At 23.5% G+C, this 25,367-nt stretch overlaps 1 protein-coding gene across 1 annotated transcript in view; it reads right to left on the bottom strand.

Annotated features, from left to right (window-relative positions):
* LOC105258587 (dynein heavy chain 1, axonemal) overlaps positions 1 to 25,367 on the bottom strand; it is an 87,031-nt gene that overhangs the window by 8,828 nt on the left and 52,836 nt on the right. Inside the window, exons 24-46 of the mRNA XM_025413539.1 lie at positions 24,230 to 24,384; positions 22,486 to 22,725; positions 21,150 to 21,228; positions 20,400 to 20,613; positions 19,425 to 19,587; positions 18,946 to 19,064; positions 18,005 to 18,210; positions 17,761 to 17,923; positions 16,336 to 16,496; positions 14,422 to 14,637; positions 13,484 to 13,708; positions 12,973 to 13,135; positions 12,214 to 12,383; positions 11,228 to 11,436; positions 9,228 to 9,330; positions 7,707 to 7,835; positions 7,527 to 7,647; positions 6,318 to 6,448; positions 4,534 to 4,639; positions 3,181 to 3,335; positions 2,591 to 2,770; positions 1,785 to 2,175; positions 84 to 355 (exon numbers count right to left, since the gene is read on the bottom strand). Of these exons, the coding sequence (XP_025269324.1) occupies positions 84 to 355; positions 1,785 to 2,175; positions 2,591 to 2,770; positions 3,181 to 3,335; positions 4,534 to 4,639; positions 6,318 to 6,448; positions 7,527 to 7,647; positions 7,707 to 7,835; positions 9,228 to 9,330; positions 11,228 to 11,436; positions 12,214 to 12,383; positions 12,973 to 13,135; positions 13,484 to 13,708; positions 14,422 to 14,637; positions 16,336 to 16,496; positions 17,761 to 17,923; positions 18,005 to 18,210; positions 18,946 to 19,064; positions 19,425 to 19,587; positions 20,400 to 20,613; positions 21,150 to 21,228; positions 22,486 to 22,725; positions 24,230 to 24,384 (4,071 nt within the window). The remainder of the gene's footprint in view (positions 1 to 83; positions 356 to 1,784; positions 2,176 to 2,590; positions 2,771 to 3,180; positions 3,336 to 4,533; positions 4,640 to 6,317; positions 6,449 to 7,526; positions 7,648 to 7,706; positions 7,836 to 9,227; positions 9,331 to 11,227; positions 11,437 to 12,213; positions 12,384 to 12,972; positions 13,136 to 13,483; positions 13,709 to 14,421; positions 14,638 to 16,335; positions 16,497 to 17,760; positions 17,924 to 18,004; positions 18,211 to 18,945; positions 19,065 to 19,424; positions 19,588 to 20,399; positions 20,614 to 21,149; positions 21,229 to 22,485; positions 22,726 to 24,229; positions 24,385 to 25,367) is intronic.

A 25,367-nucleotide genomic window follows, 5' to 3' on the forward strand; every position in this document is an offset into this window, starting at 1 on the left:
CATAAAATTTATTGTAGAATATAGAACAGGCAGATAATATTAAAAAAGATTTTCATTGTGTGTTTTCACAATGTAATACTCACCATATTGCGTATCCATTTATTCGCCTGTGCGTGAGGGTCGATGAAAAGAGGCCATCGTTTTGAATTCATCACGAGAACCGCGTTTTCGACAGATAGGGCATCCCTCGGCAAACCGTTAACGTGCCAATTTCGTATCTCCATCTGATTGCCGAGTGTCAATACCGGTTTACTGCCTGGAGTATGAGGTACATCGCTGCCGAGAGCATTGTACCAGATTGCCAGGAGTTCCTGACGGTAGGTGTCCGTAAAGGGCGTCAAATATGCTATCGCGCCTATAATAAGGTGAAAGCTTTTAACACAAAAGGATTGTGTGAAATGAGGCTTATTCTGTTATTAGAATGAACAGAGCTATTGTAGACATTTGATTAAATTGATGAAAACAAAGCTTTGTCAATCTCCCACGTTAATGGAACAGTCAATAATTGAAATAACCAATGAACTGTATGCAGATAGTGTTATTTCCGATGGCTTTACACTGGCAGAAATCAATATAAAGAGAGAGATACGCATTAATTTTTAACATCATACAAATAATGTTTTTGACTTGATGAATAAAAAAATTCTTTAATGCATTTAGAAAAATCATTGCAATTGAAGATGAGAAATAAAGATGCTTCCGTGACTTTATGTTTTTGTTGGATAATTTTTATTTTATATCTTAATTTTGCATACTCCTTTGCTATAAGAAACATTAAATTGACAATAATTTTTATGATTATGTATAAATTATTATTAATTTTATTTAATTATAGAATACGAAAGAAATGTAATACTAAAGAAATCATAAAGTTGAATATAATGAAACTCGCTAAAAAGTGTAATATTAAATTTTTTTAAATCTCTTTATAAGATTTTGTAAAGAATTTCGATTTCTCATATCTGATAGAATCAGGTTAGTGTCATTATTCTTTACAAAGAAATTTCCTTAAGGTCTAGGGAGAAAATTAGGTTTACGAGAATGACTGTGATTTATCGTAAATGGCACATTAAAGTGGATCATACAGAATTTTAGCAAGGAAACAACGATCTTAATGGACTGGTTTGAAAATGTACGATAAAAATTTTATATTATATAATATATCTCTTGAGATATTGAACAGTTATGATAGTTTTAAATTATTATGCATGTTATTTATTCATTTTTTAAAATAAAAATTTATTTTTAATTTAGCATTATTTTTTGATAATTTCAATTATGAACAAATGATATTATATATATACACACACACACACACACACACATAAGAGAAGAAGAAAAAGAAAAAAGAAAGCTTTATTGATCCATTTGTTGTTTTAATATAATAAATAGTTTAAAATATAATAATCAGTGTATGTTTTGTGTATATGTGATTTAAATTTATTAAACATTTAAAATTAAATGCTATAAAATATTATTATTATGTATGCTATATATTAAAACAAGAATTAGTAAAATATTTTTGATGATTGTGCAAATTATAATTTTAATTTAATATATTTATATAATACTCATATATATAACACAATAAAATACAATAATATGTATAATACACTAACTTATGGTGTAAATTAAATTATCCAATTTATTTCGATTAATAATGCAACGGATTTATAAGAAAATTATTTCTGAAACCATATAAATTATTGAGTTCTATTTTCTTTTTCGTACATAAATAAAAACAAATAATTCGAACGAGGTGATGATTGAAAATTTATTCACACCTGACGACAGAAGTATGTCACCAACAGTATTCTTTAAGGACACTTTTATATCGTCTACCATGATGATCCATCGCTTCTGTTCATCTGACAGACCCACGATCAATCTCATGGCTCGTGCTATTCGTTCCTCACATAGCTGTTTCTGTCTCTCTAAATCGACCTTTTTCTCTTCTTTCTCCCTCAATTGATCTTGCAGTTTCTCAATACCTTCTTCTACCTCTCGCAGCCTCACTATAGCGACTGCAAGAGTTTTTTCAGTTTCAACCAAAATTTTCTCGGCTTTCTCCAAAGCTGCCATTTTAGGTTCCACTTTTTTAATTACGAAATAATAATTGTACATAGCGTGGACCCACAAGCACAAAGAATGACAAGCTTTTGACACTTGAAGTACCTTTCGATATTATAATTTTGATAGTTATCTTATTATAATATTTTGCTAATTCAAATATTAAAGAAAAAATAATTACATTCACACACAATATAATTAATGAATTATATTTTTTGATAATTTCGTATTTTTTTGTAATATTTTTTATTGCAATTAAAATATTAATTTAAAAAAACATTTATATCAACAAACATCTTTCTCTTTTTTTTTCTTTATTAATTTTACAGTAAAAAATTGTCAGAAATTATTGCATATGTTCATGAGATTAAATAATTTATACTTGTATAAAAACTATATCAACATAATAATTTACTGCAAGTAAAAATAAAGTATTAATTTTTGAGATTAAATGTTTTATATGAAAGAAATGATCTGATGAATGTAATTTGTTATAGTATAATTGTAAACGGATATTTACCTTTGCTGGTTCAAAGTTTGGATTTTCTATGTAATCCTTAAGTTTATTGATCATTTCCTCCGTAATATCTTCCTTCCTAAAATGCTCCATTGTATACAAAAAATGAATTGGATCTGCTAGCATCTGACTCCCAGGGGTCCAGTAATCTAATATTTTTTCCCCGGGAAGCTTTCCAGGATGCTGATAATATAGTCATGTGTTTTATAAAAGTTGTTCATCTAATTAAATTAATTAACAATCGTATTGTACTTTTTTTACAAAAAATTAGAAGCATTTCAAATTGAGTTATTAAATTATCAATTTTAATTTACATTTTAAATCTCTTAATAAACAAATTTAACAAAAAAATACTAAAAGTACTAAAAATAGAATACTTTAAATAATGTATTGCTATATAAAAAATGCACAACTAATAAAGCATAACCATTATTATATTATATTTTATAATTACAATTTATATTAAATTATATGATAACAACTACACACATAATATAAAATAAAAAGCATTATAATAAATATCTTGTTTATAAAACAGAAATATTATCTTGTAATATATGTATTCGCATAATTATACATATAATTGAACGAACCTTATGTGGTTTTACATTGTTCACAATGCACATTGCTTCAATTACTAAAAGTACCCCTAATGGCGGTCTTTTCATTGCTTTTACCTCTGCAATATCATTTTTATTTAATGCTTTCAAGCTAGCCTCGGCAGCTTCGAGCATTGGTTTTACTTCATCTGCGAATATGTAAAATTTATATGAATAGACAGATTATTTATTTCTCATCTGTAAATTACAGTTTTGTCTAATTCTCTTGAATATTATTTGACTTATCTAAATATTCAAAACTACGGTATTTTTCTTAACATTGTATTTATTTAGTTCTTAAGTAATGAGAAAGTAACGAATATAAAATATCAACTTCGCAAATATTCTTTTGTCAATATTTTATCTTTGCTATTGAAAACTGAAAAATTTTTTGTTTACTAATAGACTGTCAGTAGATTTGTACATATGCGAAATGATCGAATTTTTATTTATAATAGTTTCTACACACATTAATATCATTTTACTTTATTTAACTGTATATACATATAAATATTTATGTGCGAGCTTTTATGTTTGATACTACAAAATCCCTCATCAAGTTTTTGATATTTAAACTGCGTATAGGCGCAATACATTTTTCCAAAACGGAGAAATAAATAATGTATGCATTTGCATGTTCTCAATAATGTTAGGCAACATAATAAAAAAATATTATTTTTAATCTATAATACATTATAATCTATAATACATATTTCCAACTGATTGTAAGTTTCAAAAGTACAATAAAAGACAATGAGAGAATTAATCATGATTTGTACGCTAAAGTTGTACTGTAAAGTTGTATGCTAAAATCTATTTATGCACATCATATAGTTTACATATCGATGATAATTAGCTTTTTATTATCAGGGAAATAGTGAGATATTTGAATATAAATTTTGTATGGAATATCCTCTATACTTCGAATCAATCAAATATCATTCTAAACATAAATGCCTTAATATTTTGAATGTTAGTTATTAATTCATGCAAATAAAAATTAAGGATGTTTAAATTTTAAAAATTGAAGATAATTTATTTTGTGGCCGTATATTTTGCAAGGTAAATAAACTATTTGAGTCAAAAGTTTATATTGATATTTTTCGATATCATTATATTTTATCTGTATTATTACAAAATACAATTAAGAAAGAGAAGGAAATAAAATGTAATAAAAAAAGAAATAATTTCAAGAATAATAAGCGCCACTTTTTTGTTTCTTCTTTTCATTTTAATGTTACGAATTTAATGCTGCTTATAAATGCGCGCAATTGCATATAGTACAAACATAAAATATACTGATCTCACAGAATGAGATTTTACTAAGCTTAAAGAGATAAAACGTACTTAAATCAGTCTCTGCCTCATTTCTAATCGCTTCATTTTCGTGCTTCATTTTTGATGCCATCGCTTCTTGTTGCATTGCTACTACCTTAACTTTTTCCGCTTCAATCTACAACAAGTATTACGTGACAAAATATATTTCTTAAAACTAAATTAAATTGTATCATTATAAATATTCAAAAACAGAACTGCATATTACATTTGATAGAAAGAATAGTAGGAATGATTAAATTTGTTTGCCTATGTATACAGTTTTTTAAATTTATTATTATTAAATTATTATTAAAATAATCTTATTGAAATTAAAGTAAAATTGAAATTAAAGTAAAATTTTTTAATGTAAATATCAATATAAGAATAATGTAACTCTAATTATAATATTTTATTTAATTATAATTTATTTTTTTCTAAATGGATTTAAACATTAAAATTTCAAAAATTTTTTATAATATTTATACATTTTTGATCAAATTATTTAACTACCTACACAAACAATACAAAAATTTTCCATTAATAATTTTATATGCATATATTTATTTAAACAATTTTGTTTAGATAAAATCAAAATAGCTGATTGTAAAAAATTAGTACTATAATTTTCTTTTAAAATTATAAAAAATTTTATTTAATTGATATGTACATTTTTATGAATAAAATTTTATTGTGTATTACAGTAAAGAATAATTTATTTTATTATGGTAGTATTTTTTTCTTAATTGACAAATTAAAAAATTATAATATTTTACTCAAATATTTTTATTTTTAATTAACATAATACTTCATACTTTATTTTATATCGTGATACGAAATTTAGAGACCTTGCTAATATATTTTTAATTTTATCAAACATTATAAAATCATATTTAAAACTATTTTAATTAATTGGAATTAACAGAATTACTAAAAATTGGAATTAACAGAATTGATAATTTTTTGCAAAAATTTACAAAAGATTGTCAAAATTACAATTTTATCAACATTATTAAAAGCTAATAAATTAGATTATCTTCTCTTATAAATCTTTCACGTAATATATATATATATATATATATATATATATATATATATATATAATGTAAAAAGATTTTTTAAAATGTCAAAGAGATTAAATTCTGAGAGATTAAATTCTCTTTTACGATTAAGAAATGGTTTTAGCTAAAAGTATCATTTAAAGATGTAGAAAAAACTGTTTCTTTTTCAATTAAAAAAATAAATTAAGAATATAATATAATTTTAATTATTTTTATTATATTAAAATAGTGACTAAAGTACACTTTTAAAAACTATAAATTGTGTTTTTTTATATCTAAAGAGACAATTCATTCAAATTAAACTTTGATTTGTTTTTTATCTAAAACCTATCCAATTAAAAGTAATAATTACTATATAATCCATTGAAAGGCGATCTATATTTAAGACTTAATTCAAATATATATTATCAAAAAATCAATAAAAATACAAAATTTGCAATAATTAAAATAATAAATAAATAAACAAATATATATATAAATCAAAAATACAACATTTCTAATAATTAAAATAATAAATATATATATATATATATATTCATAGAAAAAAAATTTCACAAAAAAACAAAACGTTTTCTTTCTTAAAAGAATCTTATTAAAAAAATATTTTATTTTTTCATTTATGTCTTTAATGCCATAGTTAGAATATTTTTGGATTCAAATTCTTTGTTAATTTATAAGTTGCATATTTGATATGATATATGAGATATATTTGAATAACGAGAATATAAAATTTTCATCAAAAAGTTTAATGCTTACCGTGTCTTGAGTAATTTCTTGTATCATTTTTATTGTAGCTTCCGTTGCCTTTTCTATCTCCGGCTTCATACGTTTTAATAGCTCTTGCATGTCTTTAACTTCTGCTTCTGCGCTTGCTAGTTTGCTTAATCCTATTTGAGAAAAATGCGTGTTGAATTACAAAGACAAGTTGTATGGTAATTCATGCAAATTAAATGAAGTCATTAATTTGCATCGTCTGATGTTTTAAAGGCAAGCTAGAGGTATTGAATTTTCTTCATTTCTTGATCTCATTGAAGGTTCAATAGATGATGTATCTCCATTTTATCACGATCTTTCAATGAATACTAAAAACAGTAGTTTTTCTTCAATTTCCTCTATTTTTTCTACTCTTTTCCTTTATTCTAGTAACATTAATCTCATCATGATTCTCAATAATAATAGAATAAATTTAAATAAAATATAACATAAATAAAATATAATATAAATAAAATTAAATTGAAATATTATATGAAGAGATATATTGTGCAAGAAGTTAACATAAATGGGATATTTCATTTCCTATCTTCTAACATGTGAGTGACATCCGTGATTTGTACAAATCGATATCTCAAATTTACCACGAACTACGAGCTACCGTCAGACAGTCGGCGTTAAATTTACGAACTGGAAAATTACTGATAGCGGTCGTTTACCTTTGACCTATGACATCCGTCTCCTGTTATACTCAATACACGCCGTTAGTAAAATATAAAAAATAAATATTAAATAAAACAGAGTTTTTCCGTTTTAATCATTGTTTCAATTTGATTACTTTCATTAAAGTCCTATTATGTCTGCTGTAAAGAAATTTGTGTAATATAATTGTGTAATATAATTGTGTAAGATGATCATATTTTTTAAATTCCTTTTCACAATTCTTTTATATCTTTATATTTTATATTATTTATTCATACGAGACTGAAAAATATAAAATATCTTTTTATACTTTTGAAAATATTATTTTAAAATTCTTATAAAATTCTCAATATATATTTTAAAAATAGATATATATCTCGTATATTGTTTAACATCATATATCTAAAAAGCTTCACTAAATTAGAATAATTAGAGAGAACTTACGTACAAAATTTTCCTAAATATTAATATTTATTATTTTCTAGAGTTACTGAAATCGTTATTTTAATTATTCTATATTTTTATTTTATAGAGTTTTTCAACTTTACTCACCGATAGATAAATGAGTCATCGAAGAATTTAATTCGTTTTTCTTCTTTTTCAAAAGGTTGCCATAACCAGAGAGCAATTCCAAATACGACATAGGAGTAACGTAATTATGACGTGCCAGTTCCTAAGATAAATTTTATTCAGCATAGTGACGTCTGTGTCCAAATGAAATTACATACTCACTTTCAAAAAGCGTTCACTGGCATCAATCACGCTGGAATGCATATATTGACATATCCTTACGATAGATTGCAAATTTTTATCCGTGATCGATTTGTCTTTGATATCCGATAAAAGATGCGTCGCTACGCTCTAAGCAAAAATATATTGCAATTAATACTCGAGCAATTATATCCTGAGCAATTATTTTATAATATATTTCAAATATCTATCTTATAATTTTGTGACAAGCTTCGTGAAATTAATAGTTACTTATATGTGTTGAACTTCTGGTTTCAAATGAGAATTAATTTACTATGAGAAATTTCGAGGAGAAATTGGAATTCGGAATTAACAACGCGAACTTACTTAGTATTGCCAACATTTGCATCATATTAACATTAAATATACATTCAAGTCCGATAATAAGGTCGTACTTATAAGAAAAGAATAGATTTCAGAATTAAATCGTATTTATTATTAAATAAGTTTATTATTAAATAAATCAGTTTGTATTTAGATGTGTAAGGAAACAAATATTTTCTTGCATATTTCGTATCGATAATCTTGTAATCAATAGAATCTCTGTACAATTCTTAATTAATCAGTTTTAAAATCAGTTTTTAAGCTTATTTGACGAAAGTTATATCAAATGACATAATTTTCATCAAATTTTTCAAGTTCTGAATTTCAATAAATATACGGTGCTATTATTTTGTGAATTAAATTCATTTATTATCTATCCAATAAGATTAATCTTTTTAAACATATCAGTTTATAAAGCTCTGGACTTGTTAATTATACGTCTGTCAAAAGTATAAGGATTATAATAAAATCTCGAAACTAAAATTAATTATAAATTGCTGTCATTTATTATAGATCGCCTTTTCCTTTGCTTTCACAATTTATAGAAATTGAAATGACTAACTTACTAGTAAATAAGTTATAAATATATATATATATATATATCGTGATATGAAATGTGATGATTAAGTAGATTAATTTGCTGTTAATTATAGTTTAATATTTATTAGGAAAAGCATATGTTTATTATTTTTAAAATAAACGATATATTTTAAAAGAAAATATAAATTTTATACTTTTACATTTATTATTACGCAACCGTTGTTTCATTCATAAAGTTTTGATATAACATATGTATTAAATAAATAATACTTTCTCGCATATCCCGCATTTTTCCATTATAAATATATTGAAAATACTAATGCAAAAAATTTGTTAGAAATATACTCAATTCAATGTCTCACGTAATATTAAAACTTTGTAATAATTACTCAATATTTTGATGAGACATTTATAATTTTATTATTTCTATATTTAATAATTACATTGGAATTTATATATACGTAGTATATATAAATAATAAAATACTGTATAATATTTTTGAGGCAGATATAATATTGATCTGGTATTTTTATTAAAACATTTTTATATAAGAGAATTGCAAAGAGACATATATATATTTTTAGTCATTTCATATATATATTTTTAGTCATTTCATGCTTTTTATTATATTATACAAACCTGAAGTGCGGTATCCGGCCAGGGGCAAAACCAATCAATTGAACAGCAATTTACTAACGCCGGAAATTGTCTGATACGAGCGCGAAATATATCTCCAATTGGACTAAATATTGGAAATATAAGAACATCGAGTTAATTGTGTATGTAGATTTATGTGTGATTAAATGTATTAAATGTTTCATGATTTGCCAAATAACAATATAAAAAGAGATTAATTATGTATGTATGATTATTGTATACAAATATTAATTATATAAATAAATTAAATATTTTTCCTTATTAATATTTGGATAATTTGTAATTTTAATACTTTCTTCTACAAAAATGATTTATTAAATTATTTCCATTAAATTAATTATTATTTTGACTTGGTTAATCTAGTAGATAAATTTAGTAAATTTTATTATTAGTCTTGTATTACAGTCTTATAGTTTACATATAATTATGTCTCTTTCTTCTTTTCAAGCTTATCAAATAGAATAATATAAGAATTTATATGAAGAATTAATATGAATTTAAATTTTTTTTAAATTTACAAGAGAGTTATAAAATGATCTTTTCTTCGAGTTCTTATTTAATAGATAAATATTAAAAGGAATAAAATAATATTTTCAAAGAAAAAGGTCGTATAGGACGTGGAATGCAATGCATTTGCATAAAATTATTATGATTGGTGGTTTAATTATCAATCTTAATTATAAGTGATTTGCTTATTCTATGAAAAATTCATAAATATGGGATCAAGATTCATTCTAACCCGGACATATTAAGTCCAACGATCAATATTTCATTATCATTCCTTCGGTTTTGTCGCTGTTTTCATATTTTATCTACTTTTATTCTTGGCCATTGTTTTGCTGGAACTTAATCTTTTGCTATTATCATCTTTCTTGAGGATTTTATTATATACATTATATTATATATATTGTGCAAAAAATTATTTTTCAAATTAATAGTAGTATTAAAATAATAGTATGAATAAGTACATTTAAAATTTTTATTTTTCTGTATTTATAGTTTATATACTTTAAGGCTAATTTAATGCTTAAAAAAGATATATAATATTATTACTGTTTAATAAAAATAACTTTCAAATTGCTCTGTTGGTTTAATGAATAAATTATTAAATTAATTTAAAATATTTAATGTTCGTTTTCATGAAAGATTTGTTCTGCAAAATTTTCAATAATTTAAGTTTTAAAGGGATTAAGAGAGAGATATTAAATAGAATGTGTGATTTATTTTTACGTTGAATTTTTGTTTGCTCTTTTCATTACGGTTAAGGACTTAAAGTTGTTCTAAAATAATCTTGAATATTCAAGAAGTTCTTATAAGTTAAATATATAAATTATTTTATTATATATTAGAAGAATTATAAATATATTGATTATTTTGAGAGAATTACTGCATTTGATTAATTTCAAAAATAGGAATCATATTCAAAAATTCAAAAATAGAAATCATAATATTATATAAAAACTATAATAGTATTGTATTGTTTATTACATTTTATATGAGACATAATCGATATGAATGTTAATACAAAAAAATAGATTTTTTTAAAATCATAAATAACTATTATTCTCTCTAGATCTATTTCTTGATTTTTAATATTATTTCACATTACGACAAGACATGACACATGATATGAGATTAATAACGTTACGGTTATTAAAAATTGTATTGACATTTGATATATAATATATTTAAATCTGCATCGCGTCTAAATTTCGTCATAAACGTATAAATCTCATAGATGAATTTTTATCACAAATTCATATTATGGCAAATGATAATTTACATTTATCTAATATAATATTTAACTTATATAGGTACATTGACGAAAGTTATATTTCTCTCTCATTTTTTTCATATAAATTACATGTTATTTACAGATTTTTAAAAAATTGTGAATTAATCATTTATAGATAAAAAAATTAATTATAAAATTTTTGTTAAAATGATTCTAATAATAAGATTTAATTTTATAATAAAAATACCTCATTGTGATGACAATGTGTAAATTGTTTTTGACTCTCTTCAGATAAGCGGAGAAAAGATTACTCCTATTGATCTGAAGCCCAGTCTCTTGTACTGGTGCTCGCATTGCTTGATAAATTTTTTCTATTTCATCAGTTTGATATATGTTTGGAACATCACCATTATTTAAAATATTATTCAAGTCTTCCAACATAGAGTCATTCTTTATCTAGAAAAACCTATACGTATTATCCATGAAATATGTAAAACAAAACAATTATAATTAAATGAACATAATCCCTCTGGTTTAGCTCTGAAGTATAAAATAACTTAATCTGCTTATGGTGGATAGACTTTCATTTTTCAATGCAGAAGAATATGCTAGTATAGTATATTATTGTATAAGATAATAAGTTTTTTGTGCACGCGCGGCACACATACACACACATACACATATATGTTTTATCAATTGTAATAATATATTAATAATATATTAATAATAAATAATTATAAATATGACATACATCTGTATACATCTGTATATAATTAAAAAATACATAAGTTTGAATTATTTAATATTTTTAATTATTTAATCTAAAATTAAATTTTTATTTATTTAAAATTTTAATATGTAAAAATTATAAATTTAGTTAGAAACATAGTATAACATAACGATATAACTAATGATATACATAATAGAACATAATGATATAACATAATAGCAAAAAAATGACTCAGTTAATTCTCGTTATTTCTAAAATAAATCATTTTATTTTTCGTGTTTTATAAGAAACTCTATAAAATTACCTTGTGCAGTTCAATACTGCCTATTCCTTTTATTAGGTGTTATTTATCATATTAAACATAAATAAATAAATAAATTATATATATATATATATATATATATATATATATGTACAGGCAGAAATATAGAGAACAAAATATAATGAATTTCTCAAATATCCAATTAATTTAAGCTTTAATTGACAATCTGATTTAATTTTACCTGCGTATCAGAAAACAGAAAGACAATAGATTGATTCCGTAATCCTGCTTTTAAGATTATATTTTTGATATCGTCTCGCCAGTTATGAATCGTAAAAGCTTTATTGATTCCAATCTGGAAGCAATTGTACTCTTGGATGTGCGATGCAAGCTTCGTCAGACTTTGACGTCCTAGGAATATAAGTATTTCGTTTTGTATTTGCATCTTCTAGACGCAACATAATAAATGCAAGTTCTTTAGACAGTAAATTTTCTAGATTGAAGAAGCCATCAATATGAATTTCTTGGAAATACGATTGAAGAAGCCATAAAAATATATTAAAATATCATTCATTAAAATGAATAAGCTATTTATCAAGCATATCATACAATAGCTATATAGAACATTATGAGACATTAATATGAAAAACGAAAAATGATGCTGCGAATAATGTAGCTATTTAAAATTGTGCAAAGTTAACAATAGTACTGTACAATACTATTATTCAATTTATATTTATATTTGTACTTCTGATGGAATCAGTTTTATAAAGTTTATAATCTATTTCTAAATTTATAAAAAAATATACATATTATTATTACACATATAGTATTTAATATAAAAGTTAATATAAAAGTCAATTTTTTAAATTGATTAATTAATATCTTTATCAAATGTATCTTTTGTAAAAGAGTATATAAATTAATTTTAAGAACTATTATATCAATTATATCAATTATGAAAATATTTTGTGATATTGTAGGTGCAATTACAATATACCTGAACCACTCATTCCTAATAATAAGGCATTTCCTCTAGATTGTCGAAGAATTCGCATGATTCTACAAATATGACTCATTGCATCTTCAAACAGTACTAATTGCATCGGTGACATTGTTGAATTATTATAATCTTCCAAAAAATCAAGTAAAATTTTTTCCATCTATAAATATATAAAAAAAGTCGGCATACATTTTTTATTAATTTTTGTATTAGTTATAAACAAGAAACTTTTAAAAAGACAAACAAACACATGCAATTATATAAAAAAATCAAAAATAGTAATTATTAAAGTTTATATATTTACTATATTATTAAATTTAAATAATAATTATTAATTTCATAATTAAAAATTTATATTAATATTATATATATATATATATATATATATATATATATATATATATATGTATGTATATAATTAATATTAATATTTTATATATATATATATATATATATATATATATATAATAAACTTTAAATTTTAAATATACTGAAATTATATAGTTACTTGTTTTATATCTGTTATCTGTTCATATTCTTTTGCTATACCACAAAAGTCACCATAAAATAATGTTTCGTCTCCAATAAAATTATCAGCATCACAATGAAACTTTTCGTTTAATATATCTCGCAAGAATTGATCGAACCATTTTCTATCTTCGTCGTCAATCAATCGATCACTGAAGACTCGAATATTTTCATGATACCAAAGTAGTAATAGTTTTTCACGAGTCTACGTATAAAAAGATAAGTATGATACAAATTATATAATATGTAGGATAATTTCTATAAATTAATTTATATAAATTAATTAATTAAATATTATATAATATGTAAAATAATTTTTTTCTATAGATTAATTAAGAAAATAAATTGCAAAAAATGCGAAACATGTATTAATTGTTGCTCGATAAATAAAATTCCATAACGTGTATTTTTGTTTTGCATATTTAGATCAAGATGGATATAAAACATTCAATTTTATACTAGCTGTATATTAAATAAAATATTGAATTAGATTAAAGTGATCTCTATTGTAAAGCAATCAAGAAAAAATTGGAAACGTATAACAATATTCGCCAATTTATGTATAGACTGCTTTGTCACGTACAAATAAAGCCATTTAAATAATATTTTTTATTCCATTTTATATAAAATAGATTTATTCTTTTTTAATTCTATTTTAACTTTTTAATAACGTGCGATGTATAGCCATGAGCGCCGCGCATGTATGAACTGAAGGGAAGGTTTGTTTGATCATACACGAGTTTTAATCACTCGAGCACATAGTCTTTTATCGAATAATTCTTTTCATTCTACAGGATAGTTAATATTATCGACTTTGTTGAAGCAACTTGTTATTAATTCTGAGACGATTTGCCTTGCAATGAAATATAATCAATTTTTCAAATTAGAAAGTTAATAATACTTAAAAATTATACTAACTAGCATTTTTGTCGCATCCGCCATAAGTATACCTTGGAAAACTTTACTCAAATCACGAAGATTAAAAGTGTAATGGAATTTATTAGGAGTTGGCAGCATTTCGTTGCATGTATTTGTAAAAACTTTTAAAGTAACGTTCACTATATCATCCAACATATTTTCAAGTTCTGGTGTATTTGATAGCCATGAGTTAAGAATTGTTTTGAAGATATGTGACTGTAAATTAAATGTACAACAAAATTAAATGATTATAGATATCCATTATTTATAGATATCCATTTATAATTTTAAAAATATTATCTCATATACACAAACATTTAATTAGTTATCTTTTATAAATTTATAGTGCTTCCACTTACATAACATTTACTTTTTAAATAGACTTTTAAGCAATGAGTTTTTCCTGACAAGCATTCTAGCATGCATTCTATATTTAATTCAACATTAATTTTAAATTTTTAAGTTGTTCGAACTTTTGTTTAAAATTTACTTTAATTGAAATTTGATTTTACAATTACATGTAGATATTTACTGTTGAAACTTACAAGATAACAAAATAAATAGAATTTTTCTAATAAAAAATTAACTTAAAAGTTTGTTAAACTTTAATTTTAATTTTAATTTCAATTCAAAAAGTTTGTAAGGAAACATAAACATAAACCTTTCGGCGATAAATTTATAATATATCAATTGCCAAAAGGAGCTCATAAATTAAGAAACAATTATTACATTATTCTAATTAAAGTTTACTTATGTTTTATTACGTTTAGCACTAATAATAATATTACTCTAATATTTAATCAGATAACATCCGATGTTAGATAACATCCGAGGGCATCAGTACTGAGGAAATTCTCCAGAGTATGAATATTATGGATGATTTGACATGAATATTTAATCAACAATATTTAAACTCGGTCCCGCCTCATCGACCTTGAACGAAACGTACATAGAAGGTCTCGCGGGTGCGCAGAATCGGTGAGGTTGATTATGGTCTCCATTATATTAGCCGAGCAGGTGATTATGATAAATTATGGTCGGTACTGTCACGATTTACGATGTCTAATTGCGGCGAGCACGGAGGAACAAGACAAACAGCGCAGCTATGTTCCACGGTGTTCCGTCTTTTCTAAAGGGTCGCGATTATGCGCTTGGGTGTGGATGCCGATTCAATGGAAGAAAACTTGACGACGTAGTGGAAGGAAATGTACATGTACGTATGTGCAGCCACGAGTGTAACAAACGTCACATCGGAAATTATTTTTCATTGAATTTTAACACGCAAGCGACACAATAAATAAAATTGTAATATTCATTGTATCATTATACAATAAACATCTCTATTCTGAAATTATTTAAAATTCAATATTCTTGTACTTTTCGTCTATAAAATATCTTATAGAATATTTTTCTACTGATGATTTTGATTTGCGATTTTTTTATTTGTGTGTATGAATCAGTTTTTTTGATTAAAATTAATAAATAAAAAAATATTTTTAATAAAATATTTTTAATAAAATTAAAAAATTTATTTTCTTTAATATATGTTATTAAAGATTTTAATAATTAATAATTAAACTTTTTATAACATAAAATATTATGTAAAATATTTTAAACAAATTGTCTATTTATATTACTTATCTTTTTATATCTCTATAATATATTGCTCTAAAAAACAAATTTTGAATTAAAAACGAAACTTGCTTAAAATATTTGATACCTATAGAAGTGAGATATTTAAATCAAGGATCTTTTTTTCATTTGACAAGATTACAACTTCAGAAAATTCACGCGCGCGGAAATTTCACAATTTTATTTATAGGCAAAAAATAACGTGATATCCTGAAAGATTGTCGATAAATGCAAGCAATTAGCGTATTCAACGTGCAGTTTTACAAATACCATGCAACTCACTTTGGCGTCGTCCTCGATCTCTGGAAACGCAATAATATGGAAATGTCGTAGAAGTCTGGCAGTTATTGGGTTTCTTCCACCTCCGGAAAGTCCCATAGCTGCGACGAAATTTACGTCCTCGATGAACCTGAAGGATCCGATCTCTTTTCTGTCGTACCATCCTGTGGAAAATTTATCTTTATTTAAATTTTAGTATGTTACGTTTTATCATTATATTGTCATTATATAAATAGTATCATTATTTTATCATTATATAGGTAGTATTTTATATCATTATATAAAAAGTATAGACAGTATTATTTTTCATAATTGGTATCATTTCAAAGAAAATTGCAATAAAAAATCTTGAAAAATTTTTTGATTTATTAAAGCTGAACTTGTTAAAATAATGGAATGGATAATATATTGTAAGAATTTTTTCTATGATTCCATGATTATATAACTCGCCCGATATCGTATTAATCTGGTCGTATTTATATTCGAAATGCATAAATATATATCCATGATATTGGATTCCGTCATATAATAAAGGTCAACTGACAGCATCATTGCATTCAAGACTAGATATTATTCTATAGAAAAATGTCATTAAAATTATTAGATACTGAATTTAATATAACATTAATATAAATGTGTGGGAAACAAGTATTTAATAACTAGAAATTATTATTTTGCATGTTTCATTAAATTTTTATATGCATATTTTCATATATAATCTTTTAAAACATTAATTTCATCTTAAATTTTCTTATAATAATAAGCTTTTAAGAATCACGATTAAAATTTTCAAGATTAATTTATTAAAAATTATTTATCCGCTCTCTCTTTCGTAATCGTGATACAATTTATTTTTAATAAAATCCTGTAAACAAAGGTTTTAATGAACAGGTGTGTAATATAAAAATTATGAATCTCTTAAGTAAAAGATAGGTCAATACTGTAGCACGGAAATAAAAAGTATTTACTTTTGTAAACTTTATAATTTATGAAATATAATATTATCCATGAGATAAAAATATAAAATTATAAAATATTGCACTGTATTTTTTTTTATGAAAAAATGAAGAAATTTTAATAGATAATTGATGTATTATTTTGCAAATATATTTATAATGGCAAATCTAGAAAATTATTCGCAGATCAAAATAAAATATACTATATAGCTAAAATTAGAATAAAATAATTAGAATAATAACTAAATTGGAATAGTTAATAATCATGTATAGAATTATTTATTACTTTATAATTTTCATATAATACTCGCTGTTAAATATTTAACCATTATTTTTTTTCCACATTTTATTTTTAATTAAATTCTCTTGCATATTTTTTCATTCATCAATTTATCATCTTAACAATGATTAATAATTTTATATTATTATATATTATACATATTTGTATGTATAATTAATTCTGTTTTCTCACCGTTTGAAACCATAAATTGGCGGATTAATTCAATTGGTGGTTGAACACCATACGCATCCAGTGCCGGCATGTTCAAATCATCGATGAAAAAAATTTGTTTTTTCAGGATCGGCGGCCCGTAAATACCTTTACGTCTCTTGTCCAATTTCGCGTCAATTAAATCCTGTGCGAAAATAGATTCGTGCTATTAATCTCACTTCCCGTTTCCCGTTCGAAAAATACGTAATTTGCTTTTCTGCTGTACTTGCGTTTGATTCGCCGTAATTCGCGCCGAAAAAGTCATGATGTCGCAAATATATTTTTTCGGCATGTTACGCGATAATTTCGCCGACACCGTCAAAGTCTTACCGCTTCCGGTCGGACCCACACAGAGTATATTTGTCTCGTTCACGAGAAGATATTCAATTAATGCAGTGCTTCGCACGTTATCCTTAGTTGGAACCTCGATATCTGCAAAAGTTATTTGTCAAGAAAATGTTGAACAAAATATAAAACACATACCATTTTGAAATAACTATTTTGCAACACATACCATTTTGAAATAAAATGTCATAAATATAATAGTTATATTAATTATTAATAATTATATTTTACATTTACACAAACTAAAAACTTATATAATATATTATAATGTGGAACATCTAGGATAGTTGAGACTTTATATGTATCAACATTTCCTTATTAATAATCTTTCTTATTTTATTATAAAATCTTCATCTTGAAATAATTTTCTTCTGAAAATTTCTTTGAACATTGTATATTTTTTTGTGTATATGTATCTTTTACTCGTTTAATTTTAAATGTCTTTATAACTAGATCTCAAAAATTTAAAGTTCTTTTAAGTTAAATTAAATTTAAAATTCTGATAAGTTAAACCAAATTTAAAGTTCTGTTAAGTTAAATTAAATTCTATTAATTTAAATTAAAAATATCACTAAAAAATGTAGTTGAAACGTCCTTTTCGTATGTTTTGCTTGCTCAACATTATTATCAAAGCTTTCATTCAGTTTTTCCTTTTCATTGCGTGACTATAAGTAAAAATTAGATGCCAAACAAAATAATCAACTAATTAACTATGTATTGTATAAGTATAAATGTAATATATATATATATATATATATATATATATATATATATATGTATATATATGTATTTTTTTCCCCTAAAGAAATTATTGTGACTTACCGGTATATTTTGTTTCTGGCATTATTCTGATGAGTGGAATTCCATCCAACCATTTGTACCACTTCGGTGGAATTGGCTCTTGACCCTCGATAGGATCGGTGAATCCACCATCGTGCAATCTGAATAGTCATGTTAATTTCTATGTTAACTGCGCACATGTTTTCAAGTAAATTGTAATACCGAAGAAATTGTGTACATGAAGGTTTCCAGAAAAAAATTGTTTTTTATACTGATTGTGAGAAAAATATCCGGTGAAAAGGTAACGAACGGATATTATACCGATCACTTTAATCAGAAACAAAAGAAACCGGTCAGATATCCAATCAGAAAATCGATCGGATATCTGATCAGAAAATTCAAAATTCGGAACTTTCCGATCAGATATCCGATTAAAGTAATCGGTATAATATCCGTTCGTTACCTTTTCATCGGACATTTTTCTCATATAATTCATTTCTTGAATTACGTTATACTTATACCTGTAATCAAATACAAGGCCATCTTCTGGAAACGGTGTTTTATGTTGAGCATCCTTTTGTATTTTTCTCAGCCAATCACTAAATATACATCGGCTTTTATAATCACAAATAGCACCTAATCCCCAAACTATAGCAAAAGCTATCCATGGCGACAGCAAATCCGCTATGCACAAAGTATTGTGTGATCAATAATTGTGAGATTCGATATCATAAATATAATATAATATCATTTAAATTTCTTAGTGATTCTAATAGATTCTAATAGATTGAAAGAATGAGAAAAAATTATATATAATAATTAATATTTAAATATAGCAATCAATTTTTATTAATGAATAAATAAGTAAATAAATAAATAAATAAAATAAATATATATATATATATATATATATATATATATATAAAATAAAGAATAATTTATAATATGTGTTTAATGAACATAGCCTGTCATCAAATTATTTTAAAAATATTACATCAAGTCTGTACTATATCATTTTTATTTTCATATTACATCTCATATTACATCAAACGTCATTTCTATTGTTATATTTAACTGAACGTTAAATCAATTTGGAAATACAATATAATTATTTCAATATTATTATTTCAATATTAACACCAATTATATTTAAAGTTAAAATATTATGCTGTTCTGCACGACATTACATTTTTGCATACGTAGCACAAGTTTGACATTTATGCTCTTAAGCTGCTTATGTACATATGACAAATTGTTACAGAATTGATGAATAGAAACAGATAGCACTTTTGATAATAATACAGGCTCAAGTGCATATCGAGTACCAATTTTATTTCGCTTTGTATGTATATTAGTATACGTAATTACGTAACATATTCAAAAATAACTTAAATTATTCAGTTTTTTAAATTTATTATTTATGATATATGGCAATGCTCATGTGCAAAATTTCAGTTAAAATTCAGTTACACAGTTTTAAATTAATTGCAACTTACGTATAGTCCTTTGGAAAGCAAAACTTGGTGGCGCTTTTCCTTCGCGGCCGACCATCGGTCTGATTCTGAAGTTCATTAGATTTATGTAAGATTGAACAATGGCGGAATCTACCGTATCCACGATTTCTCGTAAACTTTCTCGTACAAGCTTCAAACCGGGAAATACTAATTGAGCTGTTAGACTTCTTATTTCTTCGACGTAATCGTTCATCGCCTATGAAAACGATAAAGACTTTTTTTACGTAATTATATCTTACATGTATCTAATTAGATAATAAAGTTACAGATTAATAGTATTACACATAAAATTATATTTATTTGTTGCTAATTAAAGACTCAAAAAACGAGTTTAAAAACTTGAGAATTTAAAAATATCAGTGAAAATATATATAACGATAAAAGATTAAAGGTTAAGTAGTAAAGTTTATTCTAAAAATTTAATTTAATATGATTTTTTAATAATAATTCAATAATAATAATTTTTTAATAATATAATAATTTTATTTCTGCAATACGCAGAATTTCGGGATTAGAGAATAAATATTTATTTAAAAACAAATATGCTATTTATACATAAATATTTTCAAAAACATTATTATACACTAAATTTATATACCAAATTTTAATAAAATGTATATTATTTCAATTATTTAAATATAAATTACATATTTCTTCGTTAATTCTTCCAATATACTAAATGAAGGCCAAAAATATTTCTATAAAAATATTCTTTTGAAAATATTTACTTACCTTTGGTAATGATCGTATCCAGCAATCGATTAAAGGTTGCAGACCTAAATTTTCAGATTCTATGTATACCATACCACATCTGTATTGACGAAAATAGAAACGTTCATCACATAATTTTAATAACATTTTAATTAATACATTGTGTTCTCTTTTAAAAATGTTTATTATTGTTGTTTATTATATTTTATTCAATATTTTCGAGTGCTTTTACAATGCTAAACTTGTCTATATTAATATTAATAGATAATATATATAATATATAATGTTAATGTATATTAATAATTCTCGCTCTCCCCCCCCCCTCTCTTTCTTTCTTTCTTTTTCTATCATATAATTACTCATCATATTTTATTGATAATCTTATAATTGACAATTATTATTTTTTACTTTATTATTATTTTTTCATTATTATAATTGACAATTATTATTTTTATTTCAAAATCAATTATTATTTTTATTTCAAAATCAATGTAATTTATTTTTTTGTGTAATTCTGGAAATAATTTTTTGTAGTTCACTCGAAAAGGACCAAAACCATGGTCGAAATGTCGTGATTCACTTTAATAAAAAATTTGCCAGTGTGATCGTTTTTAATTACTTCTTTTATTTTATTTACTGGCGACCTTCAAGAGTTTAATGTTATTATTTTTTACATTAATTTTTATAAATCTGAGTCTGCATGTTTATTATTAATAATTTTATTATAATTAATATATATTTTAATTGTGATCAATACAAAAACTCATTTTTCATTAATTCTCATCATCATTATCAAGCATTATAAATTTTAAACATTGATTTAAATTACAGCAAATAAACTTAAATGGAAATCAATCTTAGAATATTTTAATAAAAAAATTTTTTATATCATTTTATGTCACTTTGGGATTAAAACGCTTTATTTTATTTATAACTTAAAGAATTTAGAAAAAAGCTACTAAAGAAGTATATGTGTGTATGTGTATGTATGGGTAATAATATTGAGTTTATTAATAATAGTGAGTTTATTAATAATAGTGAGTTTATTAATCATTAGAATTCTGCTATTATTTTATTTAAATTAAATATCTAGAATAAAAAAGATAATTCAACTAAGCTGAATCTAGAACATATAAAAATATTTTTTAATGTGATATTACCATCTAATTTTACATATTATGGATTTATTATTTTTTAAGAGCTATAAGCTCTTCGAATCACTTAACAAGTGTTAACAAGTGTTATTAATTACCAATTATATAAAATATTATATTTTTGCAATTTGCAATTAACAAAATTATTTTATTTATTTCTTTCATTATAGCAATGAAAGCCTATTGAACCAATTTCGTATTACCTAGATATTGTAGCCGGGGAAGCCACTTGAAGATCAGATACTTCGAATATTATGGTTTGAGTTGGTAATAGCTTTATTATCTCCCCTGACGAAAGGCAAAGCTTTTTATTATCATCCAGGACGGTGTTCATATTCTCAATCCAAGCTGCATCGACCGGTCCATCAAAAATGTACCAAAATTTATCATGATCCGCTGCTGTTATATCTGCTCGTATTAAAGTTGGCAATATTCCGTCTGTCCTGAAAATCGAATGTGCACTGTAGATATCAATATTACGATAATATCGTATCTATTTTAAAAATGTTACATTTTTAATACTATAAAACTCGTATATTTTATATATTAATAGACTGATATATATTTACATATTTACTATTTATGTATTACTATTAATTCATTATATGTTTCTTATTTGTTATATCTCTCTATTAGTATTTATGTATAATTATATATAAATAAATTGCAGTAAATGCATTTTAATAAACAATTTATTTAAATTTAAACATAAATTATTTCTAATAAAACTATTAACAAAATCATAAATTATTTATATAAAAATATTTACACTATAATATTTTTATTTTTAATTAAAATTAGAGGAAATTATGTTTAGGAGAATTAATTAAAATATAATATATATACATTTCCACTAGAGTAGAAAGTGTCGAAAGAAAATTAAATATATACAGATGTATATCCAAGAAATATTTTTTTATATATTAAAAATGCATATATTGTTAATTGAAACATATAATGAAAGAGTGATATAACTATTATTTTATTAATTATTTTAATTTACACATTGAAATGAGTTGAAAGTTTGTTTATATATGAGAACATAATATCAGAGAAAGGAATTTCTCCAAATATGTCAGATTACAATGATGATAATAGTTCATTATCTGCTTTATATACGATGCATTTGTTTCTATAATAAGAGTATTTTAATTAATTATATACGCGAGGTAACATTTTGATAATATGTAGTATTCTATATTAGTTTTAATATTGTGATATCTATGAAAATATATTTCCAAATTATATAAAAGAAAAATTAACATGATCTTGATATGAAAAACAGATAAAATTGTGAAATGATACTAAAAAACATATTTTTGTTCAGAGCATTTAATACGCTTAATGCGTGCGGCGTTTGAGATTAATTATCATAATTAATCGAAAATTAGAAGCGAACGATGGAATAATAATGTCGAATTTATTTGTATTAAAACGTCGAGTGTAATGCAACAGCTAATATATATACATACATACATATATATATATATATATATATATATATATATATATATAGTTTTAATGTTAAATTCCTCTTAATTACAATTCCTCCCTTCCACATTTGATTTAACATAAATGCGTATAAATGTAATAAAAATACTTTATAAATATATATAATAAAATTATAAATAAATATTAAAATAAAAATTGAATAAATATTGATTATTAAAGTTGAATAGCAGATTTTTGTACATATGTGTTGAAACGTTTGATATAATAAAATATGTATATAAACGTTGGTTTTTCTTCATATAATATTTTAAGAAATTTGCTTCACGTTTTAATATAGAAAAAAATCTTTTAAATTGAAGAAAAACATTGTTTATTTGATAAATTTTTAAAATTCAAGGAATTGCAAATTTGTAGCTTCGACAAACATAACATATATATATGAAATTTAGTGATATTGCAGTTTGACAATTTTTTCACAGTCGATATATCGCTTACCATTCGTGTATATTGGGATCATATTCACCATATAGTTGACCTATTGTTATAGCTTTTGGATTCAATACATGCGAGATAACTGCTGTGAATGGCTTACCACATGGTTGTGGTCGACCTTTTAGATTTGTACACGCGTGTTTTAAGACTTCGTAACACTGGAAATAATCACACAAAATAGATACATTATTTATTAATTATTTATGTTAATCTCTCTATTTATATCATAGAAAAATAAGAGATAATTTTTTTTTAATTATAAATTATTTAGTATACTATAAATAAATTAATATTAGATGTGACATGTGCACATTCTAGAAATAGGTGTGTTTAATAAACATTATTGCAAAACATTTGTACCGTAACAAATAATTAATTTAATAATTTTTTTCGTAATTATTTTTGTCATTTCACATTTAAATTCAATTTTATCCCGAGAGCTTATTTTAAACTCCCATTTGTTTCTATGTACTGTTGCCTTGTTAGCTTCTAAAAGGTTTTCTCTTCTAGTTAATTAATGTAATTAGTTAATTAAGAAAAATTTTTATACGTTATAAATATAAAATTTTAAACAAAAAGTTTCTTTTAAAATTTTATAAAAAAATTTAATATTTTATTATTTGTGCTAATTTGTACTTTCTTAAAGATAATTTTTTTTTTTATTGAAAGTACTACGAATTTTTTTGTATAAAGTATACTACGAATCATGTATAAATATTTTATTATAAGAGATTGGTCTCAAATTTTTCTTTTAGAAAAATATTTAGAATAATATAAATTATAAAGATAATTAAAAGCATTCTTGTAAATTAAATATTAATCGCGATAATACATGGCAAGAATTTTCTTGTTATGAGAAAGGTGATTTTTTATAAATTTTATATAAGATTGTTTTCGAAAAAAATTATTATTCAAAAATTGAATAATAAAATAAATTGCAGATAGTTTACAAATAATTATAGAGAGATATGTATATATTTAACTGATTCAATCAGTACAATTAAATTTTTAACTTCAAGCATGAGTAAATGTTTAAGAATTGAAGGATGACATATATACTATTACATTAAAAGTTTGACGTGATATTTTATATATTATTATACGCATATTAATATCCTATATATCATTATACGCATATTAA

The sequence above is a fragment of the Camponotus floridanus genome, unplaced genomic scaffold, assembly GCF_003227725.1.
Source record: "Camponotus floridanus strain SB8 unplaced genomic scaffold, Cflo_v7.5 scaffold68, whole genome shotgun sequence".
NCBI lineage: Eukaryota > Metazoa > Arthropoda > Insecta > Hymenoptera > Formicidae > Camponotus > Camponotus floridanus.